This window comes from Chenopodium album, chromosome 24 (genome assembly GCF_948465745.1).
Source record: "Chenopodium album chromosome 24, dcCheAlbu1.1, whole genome shotgun sequence".
Lineage (NCBI taxonomy): Eukaryota > Viridiplantae > Streptophyta > Magnoliopsida > Caryophyllales > Amaranthaceae > Chenopodium > Chenopodium album.
The window spans coordinates 31,349,660-31,360,625 of NC_137857.1; the positions used below are offsets into that span (position 1 = coordinate 31,349,660).

The 10,966-nt window shown below is 35.2% G+C and overlaps 1 protein-coding gene and 1 long non-coding RNA gene across 4 annotated transcripts; both read right to left on the reverse strand.

Moving 5' to 3' along the window:
* Window positions 1-346: 346 nt before the first annotated feature.
* On the reverse strand, window positions 347-2,045 carry LOC145612318 (uncharacterized). Of its 2 annotated transcripts, XR_014106573.1 has the most exons (4): window positions 1,853-2,045; window positions 1,459-1,550; window positions 1,263-1,361; window positions 347-622 (listed from the first exon to the last, which is right to left on the reverse strand). It is a non-coding gene; the product is annotated as an uncharacterized LOC145612318 (long non-coding RNA). The 2 variants fall into 2 exon arrangements; XR_014106572.1 differs by having other exon boundaries at window positions 1,263-1,550.
* A 1,856-nt stretch (window positions 2,046-3,901) lies between these two features.
* On the reverse strand, window positions 3,902-10,704 carry LOC145611991 (F-box protein CPR1-like). 2 transcript variants are annotated; one of them, XM_081667372.1, is made up of 2 exons: window positions 9,496-10,704; window positions 3,902-4,255 (listed from the first exon to the last, which is right to left on the reverse strand). In XM_081667372.1, the coding sequence occupies exon 1, from the start codon at window positions 10,647-10,649 to the stop codon at window positions 9,657-9,659; it is 993 nt and encodes a 330-aa protein (XP_081523498.1). In that variant the 5' UTR covers window positions 10,650-10,704; the 3' UTR covers window positions 3,902-4,255; window positions 9,496-9,656. The 2 variants fall into 2 exon arrangements, with proteins under 2 accessions (XP_081523498.1, XP_081523497.1); XM_081667371.1 differs by having other exon boundaries at window positions 9,480-10,704.
* Window positions 10,705-10,966: the final 262 nt, after the last annotated feature.

Genomic DNA, 10,966 nt, shown 5'->3' on the forward strand with positions numbered 1-10,966 from the left:
TTCTAGAGCCATTCAACACTAGTGGAAAAAAGGCCATCCGTAACGGGCAAAAAAGGCCCATCCGTAACGGGCAGCGTCCGTTACGTATGCTGCCGTTACGGATGGCCATTATTATTCGTAACGGGCACCGTCCGTTACGAATAACTACTTATTCGTAACGGGCGTTTCAAGTACCCGTTACGAATAACGGGTTATTCGTAACGGGCAGACGGGCATTTATTTTGCCCGTTACGAATAACGGGTTATTCGTAACGGGCATTATATCTGCCCGTTACGAATAGTGTTTGATGCAATTAAAAAAATATCCAGCACGTGCTAGCACATGCTGGATCATTTTATCAAATAATGAGATAATTTTTTTTTTACACAAATATAATACACACACAATTTTTTTATTACACAAGTATAATACAAATTTAATATACTCAAAAATACATCAACTTTAAAATACATTAACTTTAAAATACATCAACTTGCTCATATAATGTCGCAAGTTTCTTAAGGCTAAGACTAATAAAAGAGCAAAAAAATCGTAATTGTAATAAAAACAAGTTTTATCCCAACATTTATGGTCTGAGACGTTGAGTCTTAAGCTCCCTTGTGTAGATATTATATGCTCCACCTACATTCAATAATTTCAACAAACCAAAATTAACATAATTGAAACAAAAAATAATATCAAAATTAAAAAAATGAATCATAATTGAATCAGCCCGTAAATAATAATAATAATAATAATAATAGCATTAATTGTTAATGCTAAAAAAAATAAAATAAAAAAAAAAAAATAATAATAATAATAATAATAATAATAATAATAATAATTGAATTACATAAAATAAGTTGATTTACAAAAAATCAAAATTAAAAAAAAAAAAAAAAAAAAGCTGATTTCACCATAAAATTTACAGATCTACAAGATTTACACCACAAAATCCTCTTCAGATCATTGAAATAAACAATCCAAAATCACAAATCCTAAAATCAACACTAAGAATCAAACACCTAGACGAGAAATTCTCAAATCTTACCGATGATGAGAACGCATGATTTCACAAATTCACTAACAAACGTACTGAAAATCAGATCAAATGCTGAATCAATAATCACATTAAAAATCTATTAAATCACTCAAAAACCTAAATAATTCTCGAACAATAACCAATTATAAATCCTAAAAAATTCAATGCGAAGATCAAAACAACGAGCACATCAAATCGAAGAACGAAAAGAAAGCAAAAGAGAAAAAAATCGAAACGAACCTGTGAATTTGTTCAACGACTTAGATCTAAATTAGAGGAAGAAGCCTACGGGCTTGGTTGTTCATTAGCCTTTCTACCTGGCGGAACCAGAGGCAAAACCTGCCACCAAATTTCCAGCAATCAATTCAAAAAATCACCAAATTAAAACCACAAATTCATCTTAAAAAACAACAAAATCATCTAAAATTGAAACCACCTGCCAAAGAGAACAACCAGCAGACCCGAATAACCTGATAGCTTGTGCGGTTGTGCCTTGCGCCGTGTTGCTTAATGAATAGTGACAGTCAACTAAAAAAAAAAAAAACAATCCTCAAAAAAACAAAAAATTAAATTAAAATCAAAATGAGGTAAAGTACGAAACATTGAACTTCTTATACACTCTCTTCAATTTTCTGTTTGAACTAAAAACTCAGAAATCCTGCTTCAGAGCTTCTCATTAATGGCTGAACGACACAAAAATCAGATCCATGAATTCCAAAATCAAATCAATAAACCCCCTTTTCATCTTCAGGTTTACCACAGAAGAAATCGCCCAAAATCAAACCCCAATTTACCCGAAGAATTGGTGATTGAAATCCTCAAACGCTTACCAGTTGCGGTCCGACGGAGACGACTCCGGCAAAAACTCGTCGTAATCGACGGGAAGATCGTCGCTGACGCCGGTGGAAGTGACGGAGGCGTTTGATACGGCGGCGACGGAGGTGGTGTGGAAGGAGGTGACGGAGGAGAGAGAAAGTGAGGAGGTTGGAGAGGAGAGAGGAGAGAGGAGAGAGGAGAGAGAGAGGAGAGGAGAGGAGAGAGAGAGGTGAATGACGCAGAGAGAGGGGGAGTGAAACCCTAAAAAGCAAAGTATTGGGCTCTCCTCTCATCAGTTGGGCTAAATTTGGTCATTTACGTGTAATATAGTATTCGTAACGGGCAAAATAGTGTCCGTTACGAATAAATAAGTATTCGTAACGGACACTATTTTGCCCGTTACGAATATCTTTATTCGTAACAGGCACTATTTTGCCCGTTACGAATAAATAAGTATTCGTAACGGGCACTATTTTGCCGTTACGAATATCTTAATTGTAACGGGCAAAGCTTTGCCCGTTACAAATAGCCTGTTACGAATGAGAAATTTTCCACTAGTGCAATAATGAATAATCTCTTCCCATTTACCCTCATTGCCTTTTGTAATTAAGTGAAACTGGGGACTTCTTGTATGTGAAAGGTTATTTAGATGCTTGTCATTTCTCATTGATGGATCATTAAATAATACTCCAAATGTTCATTTCCCCTTAGATTGTTGATGTTAGATCTTGACACTCCGAAAAATACTCTTGCAATATAATTTAGCATGAGTAAGATAAGTACAAACACTTAATTTTTGATATATATACTTTGCACTTAACCAAGTACCTGATTTCAAGTAACATAGACATCATTATCGGCCACCATGTACAATCACCTGATGAAAAAGCAAGTTCATGCATTGTATACTCAATCCATGATTATCAACAACATTTATGAGACCTTTTTGACCATGGCCTCTTTGCTTTTCTTTTCCATTTGTATAAGGTTTATCTTTTGAGGTTCATCTTCGACAAGTAGTTATAATAATTGTGATCAACTTTTAGTAACAAAATTGATGGTCTATTACGTGCGTCCCCACGCTTGCTTTATTTTGTGCACATAGGATATACTAGTGATATGCCATTTGGTATCATATAAACCCTAATTATTACAAATTTAATAATAAATACTTTTCTTTTAAATTTTTTTCCCCCTTTTATTTATGTTTTCCTTTCTCCAAACATATTTAATTGGCTAACCTCTATAAATGATCATATATTATCCAGCTATGCATCCTGTCTATATATGCTAGTTAATTAAGTCCCACCATATTTGGAGGCCAACTATAAAGAGAAAGCAACATAAAATAATATAATTGCCATATTTATAGTTATATAAACTATATTATATAATCAGTTAATTATATGGCCTAAAAAGAGGCAAATAGCTAGTTGAGATTTCGCTGTTATATTTATTGATTGAATGGCTCACCATGCATTTTTATTCTTTTCTTTTATTTTCTTTTGCCATGACCATATTTGCATGTTGAATTTGATTGAAAGACAAATAAGATAACATTTATGATCATATTGACTATAATTTGTTGAAATGACTTTAATTTGTTGATGTTAATTTCCTCTTTGTTTAAGTAATGTCTCATTTTTTAATAGAATAAGCCATGGGTGCAAGTATGGGTCTAATAAGGTCTTCTTGGACTATTGGGAGGAATGTCAATCAAGTGGTGGTTTCTAGTCTCTTCAAAGGATACATGATTTATTTGATTTGGACGATGTTTTGTCTAGTACATGATTTATTTGATTTGGAATATGTATACATGAAGTATACGCAAGATAAAACATATTCAAGTGAAATTTTAATACTACCAAAATAAGCTTGGACTATTGGAGATGTGAGTACCATCCAACCCTTGAGGTTCAATCCCTACTAGTGACAATTTGAAAGATGGAATTCCCTTACCTTTCCCCCACTCTCCCAAATTGTCTAGTCCGCTAAAGTTAACGAGGGGTTTCGGCTTAGTAGGACCCCTTCATCTTACCTTAAACAAAAACAAAAAAGAGAAATTTGAATACGTAGTATAATTGAGAATCATAGAGTATTATACATTAGCAAGCATAAGGACTAAAGTTGGAAGTTTTGCAAATAGTCTCTGTTTATAATAGAGAAAGTATCTAATAAACCCTACACAAAACACGCTGCTAAATTACAAATGGATGTTGCAACTTGGAAGGATTCAGCCCATTCAGGCCTACTAAAACAAGCTTTAAAAGGCAAACTTTGCACATCTTGTCTTCCGATCACATATAACATCATATACATAAACCATCTCGCGTAAGTCCCAAGTCTCTGAAGATGCCCCTTAATCGCCTTCACCGTCTGGTAACTCCCATCGTACATCCAGTGTTTCTCATTGATCCCTGGACAAAAAGAAGACGACGAGTAAAACACTGTAACTTGTAAGGGATTTATTATACCAATTTGGCCTTTACAACTGGAGATTATGTCTGGTGAAAGTAACAATGATTAAATTGAAGTTCAATAATACATGCATTTAAATGAATGATAAATGTATTACTAATGAAACCATCACAAACACATGATGAAACCAAGCATAGCAGAACAAAACTGAACTGTCAAGTCCACCCCTGCCGTTATACAAGAATTGATTTACAATAAGCTCAAACGCAAAATGACAAACGAAATCCGATGAAAGAAATATGAGCTGTCCACAATCATCTTAAAAACACACACTAAATTGTTCCAATTTTGCATCAATATTCCAATTTAGATGTTTACGAAATCAAGGAGGAATCGAAGAGTAAAGACAGGAATCTTGATCATTCGGTATCTTGTTAGAAAATGATGAAGAAAAAATTAATAAATGCTTAGCAGAAATAGTCACATTTTAAGAAAATCAAACTAATACAAGTGAGCTAACTAAGACTACAATAGGGATTCTTTGGTTCTTTTCACATCAACTGAGCTTCTGAACAACTAATATTACAGCAGTATTGAATCCAGATTCTGCATTGTACTGCTGACTTATAAATATGGTGTTTACAGTGATCAATGAAAAAAGCATGAGTTTCACCAAAAAAAAATGATAAAAGGATGAGTCAAGAATGAACCCTAGTATTTTAATTCTTCAAAAAAAAAAACAGGTTAATATTATTTTAAATGGGGTAATTAACTAGAAAAAAAAAAAACAATAATAATGGAAGGAGATAAGCTGATCAATTGATTCTAACATAGTTAGCAGAACCAAGACTACAGCACTACAGTAACATACATCACTTATAATTTCATTAATTTGATATCAACTAAGCTACAATCATTTTGGATGCAGCAACGGCAAAGCTTATGAAAACAGAACCATAAAAGAATCTACATTAACAGGATGAAAGCTATGTGACATGGCTAACAGAAATCAAGCTTCAGCAGGTAATTCAGGTTGAAAGTATGATATTTAACTAGTAAGGAGCTTCATCAAAAGATTAAGAATCAAAATGACATGCAGAAACGAAGTGATTATCTTGGGAGTTTATTCAGCCATAACAATATTCAGCAAGATACAAGAAAATTTTTAGCAACAGTAGCAAATTAGACATACATAAGGAAATATTCTACCTCTTCCATTCTAAGGTACCTTAAGGATCCAAGTACCATGAATCAACCCTTAATTACATGACAAGATTGACAGCTAACAATAGGCCCTTATCAAAACTAAGTATGATAAATTAAGAGTAATAAGTAAGCTTAAACTTGTGACAGTTATTAAAAATTGAATTGTCCAGTGTGCGCAGACTGGTTTCTAATGCTTTAATGGAAAAACAAAGAGACAGTTTTTAAAAATTGAATTGTCCAGTGTGCGCAGACTGGTTTCTAATGCTTTAATGGAAAAACAAAGAGGTATTGGTGATCAAAGGCAGGACAATATTCTACTTAGGGTCTTTTGGTTGGAACTTTTGGAATGGAGTTAAAGTCCATTCCATCCATTTAATTGTTTGGTTAGGCATTTAGGTATGGAATCTCATACCAAGGGGCAAGGGGGTTCTAATTCCACCTCATCCCCCTAGAATCCCATACCCACCTTGCCCCCTAAGATTCTTAAAATCTTAATCCATTCTTTCAATGAGATGTAAAAATCATAGAGGTGATCATTGGGCAAGCCGGGCCGGATCGGGCCAAAAATTTTGTGCCCCAACCCGCACATTTTCGGGCCATTTTCCGCGCAGACCAAAAAAATTAACTAACAATGCATAAAACCACATTCCCAAACCCGCCCAAAAAAATATAAATTTCGGGCAGGGCTAGGCAAAACCCGATTTCGGGTTGAAAAAATCTGCCCAGAATGGGGCCGGGTCGGCCTGGGCCAGTGGGCTATCCTTGATCAGGTCTAAAAAAATCAGTACAAAGAATGAACCAAACAAGTTAAGACAAGTATGAAGTTTAGAATCCATACCTCCCTAGTATGATAATCCACCAGTTTATTCCAATGTAATGAACCAAACGACTCCTTATAAAGGCTTGTATGATGAACAGGACTTTCAAGGTTCCTAAACCATTACAGAAAGTATGTACAAGGAAACGAAAAGCCTCACCAAATTCATAAACATGGAAACCGAAACAGTTCAGTTGTTCGTAACATCTTGATCAGCAACTGAGGCAACAGTTCAAATCACGAGTGGCTTTCAGGTAAACAACCAGCCCAGGAACACACAAACACTCCGGAAAAAAAAATAAAAAAAAATAAAAAATAAAAAAGTAAATGATACCAAAGCCCCTAGGATGACTTGCTAGGATCAATTGAGTCACTCTCTCAACCTCAAAACTTCTCTCTGTTCCTCTCCTACTATCTCTAATTATCAGTCACCACTTATAGCAGAATCTCTTTAGTTCTCTATCACTGATCATAGCCACCAAAGGAAGTTCATGCCCAGACTGAAGAAAACTGCAACTTAGGGCCTCTTCTGATTTACTGAATTAAACTGATTGGAGCTGAACTGAAGTGAATAGAGTTGAAATGAATTGTTTATGAGAGAAGGAAATTAGGAACTGAACTAATTGATTAGAGCTGAGCTAAACTGAAATTAAGCTAAAGAGAACAGGCCCTTACTCTAGGTCAATGCTTGCTCTTCATCTTGCAATTATCAGTTTGCTTAATTTTTCCTTGAAACCTCTACTTCTATCTCTTGTTTTCTACTCCCTCCGTTTTTAAATACTTGCTCCATTTCTCAATGCGCGGAGTTTTAGGAGATTTTGGAGAAAGTAATAAAATATGGAGGTAGTGGGGTTGGTGGAAGAATAAAAAAATGTAAAAGGCAAAAGTAATGGAGAGAATTGGAGGAGAGAGAATATATGTTGGGTCCACTAGGTGTGAGAAATTAATTAAATATTGTAAAAACTTTCCAAATAAGGAAATGGAGCAAGTATTTAAAAACGGCCGCAAATGGAAAGTGGAGCAAGTATTTAAAAACGGAGGGAGTATATTAGATTTAACTTCATTTTTTTTTTTTTTAATTGTTGCCTATGGTGGTGGCAATCATGTTTATGGATCCTATGTCAATTTAACTGATCAACTCAAAACATGATAAGTTTTTCCAAAAAAATATTGATAGATTTTTTTAATGCTATATTTATAAATCTGGCTGAATACTTGGAGCTAGTTGGGTCCTTCCTAGAAGTTTCCTTCTTTATCCATTCAGTATTCTCGATCATCTAAGGACTAAGGTTATGCACAAGAATCAAACACATGATCTAACAGTATTGTCAAAACAGATGCCTAGATATTAGGTGGTAAATCAGCCAGCTAGGAATTAGGAAATGGAGGTGAGCGTATAAGATTCATGGTTATCACTCTTGCGAGCCTTGACCTTCTAAGGCTCATCCTGAAAATTTAGCATGCAACTACATCCGTTCGTGAGTTGGAACACTTAACTGTTTCCATTCAAATATAGCTGTATTATACAACTAGGTGAGGTAGGATAAAGTCTAATGAGGTTTAGGGAAAAATCAATCCAAATTCTACACTTATACATCACATGACCAGGAACGGTTCAGGTTCAGCATTCTTTGGTGTGTATCAGTATCTATGATTATTTACAAGGCACAAACCTACTCTTAAACAAACTAGATATTGAAGCTGTCCTTTGACTCCTTTCACTGTATTGTCCACTTTCTTCAATTTCATTTGAAATTTTCTACGAGTATTATTTTTCAAAATGAAGTTTGAATTTTCCAATAAATACCTCTCATTTGTGCAGAAACACACTCAAAACTTGGAACACAGAGCTTTAGAGGTCAGTGTGGCCAATTGGTGTTAAATTGTGTCTTGGTCAAATTGTCATTCTTGTTGTTGGACAACCAGATTCTAAGGTTCTTAAAAGACATGTTATCCAATCCTGCCTAAAGAAGTCGCATAAAAAGGAGGCATATGAAGGATCTTGCTATAATGGAGAAGCTAAAGTTGAAGAGCAAATTGAAGCTCCTAGAACTTTAAGAACAGCAAATTAAGCGAGGGCAGAGGCTAAAAGAGTTGTCTATTCTGATTCAGGACCTCAGCACATAATATTTGCTGAGGCGGAGAGGAGAGATTTGAGATTACAGCAAGATAACCAATTAGAAGGCACCTAGCTCTAAGAACACCTCGTGAGGAAAATAGATCAGTAATTTCTGACGTTAAAAATTCAAGCAGCAGTAAAAGAATCCACCTACATAGCACTATAAAAGGAACAAAGGCTAATTTATGCCATAAAATCTTCCATTCTTGAACTATAAAATCTGAGCTTTGTAGGTCAAAAAAAGAAAGAACAGAAGATCACAACAGTAGAAAGTGCGCATATAAACTGAAAACATTCATAAAAACACATTAACTAAATATTTGTGGTACACAAATTTAGAAGTTACAATTTAAAAACAAACAAAAGCTATTTTAGGTGACTTTGGTTGTGTCCACATAGAAGACAATATGGCATGTCCATCGTTTTATTTCAATAACCTTTGGTTGATGAATGAGCATTAAGTGTGTAGGTAGACTCAAATGGTCCATTTTTTCTTTTAATAGTTCAAACTAGACTCACTACACAAGCAAAAGTACAAACTTTTAAGTCAAAACTAGAATTTTAGAAGAGCAAGCATAAACATAAACATTCGTGAGTAAAGCATCAAATAGAGCAAAGCAGAACAAATTAAGGTGCGCAATAGAGCAACATAAACATTCGTAAGCCTAGCTCAATATGAAAGTGAGAAAAGCATGATATGTCTATTTTGGAAGCTAGTAATGAAATTATGTTGCAACAAAGTAGGAGAAGATAACTTCACTACTACAATTCTCTCTAGTGCACAAAAGAGCAATTGTTACCACAATATATAAGAATATGTGTTGTAATAGTGTACAGTGAGCTCGAGTAAGATTGAACTGTATACACATTCCGCACTTGAAAGAGTCAAAAGAATCTTAACATTATATGGACTGCAAAAAATAACTATGATTGACATACTTCATCATTTCATCTCTCCCAAGCCCCATATCAAAAACTCAACATAAAGCAACAAATAAAACCTTAATCACAGCAAAAAATTCAAAGTTATGCAACCGAATTCACCGAAACTACAAATGACAAATAGAATGGCAAAGCTTACCCAACAATGGGAGTACCTCGCACTTGTATTAGTCCCACTTCATTTGTTTACCATCTGGAATAGTAAAAGCATCGTTACACATAAAAGCATCGTTGATTTCAGGAACACCGCGTATATCAGCTTTCAAGGTTGTTTTACACATTCGGTTGTACCATACAAGCTCTGATGTATCATCCTTCAAAAGTAATATATCGTCTTCAGAATTCTTCCCATATATGCAAATGGCACAACTTTCAAAGAACAAGTAACAACTGAATCCGATACATCCAACAACTTAACCCATGACTCTTTTACTCTATACTCCTTCATGATCCATACATCAACCGACGAATGCCGGTGATTCACAGTCAACAAGCACAAACATCCATCAATAGCTCCAATATCTACAAAATCAAATAATCTTTCCAATTCGCCGCCATTGTAATCAGGTAGAGGCACATCCTCCACCCACCGCTCGCCACAAACATCGAAACAACCACAACGATGCTTGTTCATGGACGAGCTCCAGAACATACAATTGAGTTCACTATTGTTCTCAGTAACAGCCATATTATGCAATATCACTGAATCTCGAGGTGATAAAATATCTGCAACTAATCTCTTAGAACCAGTGTTTGAGCTAAAAACAACAACTTTTCTTCTATTGGCTTCATCGCCAAGATCATATTTATATGACATAGCATCAAAATAATCAACCACTATAACAAGCTTAAAATCATCGTTTTCGCAATCGAAACCAAAGCCAAAATTCATGTAATTATCGAATGAGAACAACTCGGTAATGTCGAAATTGACGTTCTTGTAGACTCCAGTCGATAAATTGAACAATTGATAATAGCAGCAACTCTTGATTTGTACAAAGCAAATCAACCCATTACATGAACCTAAAACAAAGCAACTTAAATCATTGAACCGATTGCGTAACGGAAGAAGGGTGGCAGCTGAATTCGGGGTGTCCAAGTCGAGTGAGTAGAGTTGCTTGTCGGATTTGTTGATGAGAAGGAGGTGGCGATTGGTGTTGGAGGAGAGATGAGAGTTGATGAATTCGGGACTTGAAATTAGGGTTTTGAAAGATTTGCTGACGCATTTGAAGCGTAGAAGAGAGTTCGCTGGTAATTTTGGAAGGATTTCTGCGGCAATTATCTCCCATGGAAGATTACGCGTCGCCATTTTTGCAGGTTTTTGCAGAATAGCAGAAAAGAAGTGGTAAAGGAATGAAATTAGGGTTTTAGGGTTACTGGATTTGATGATTGTTCTTCAATGTGCTTCATGTTCTTACCTACTGTTTGGGTTCACTTTAGTCCAATTGGGTCTAGTCCATAAATGATTCAATTTAAAGCCTAAGGTTCAAAGGTTCAACTCTTCATTCATGCCAAGTCAAGGTTAGTCAATATGGCAAGCCCATTTGGTTTAGGCCCATTTTTTCGAGTTATGCAAAGGTATAAAAGCCATCAATTGTACAACTTTACATTCATTCACATATCGCA

Bases quoted from the DNA above. Each gene is read 5' to 3' on its own strand.
- LOC145611991 (XM_081667372.1), bottom strand. From the start codon at position 10,649: ATGGCGACGCGTAATCTTCCATGGGAGATAATTGCCGCAGAAATCCTT.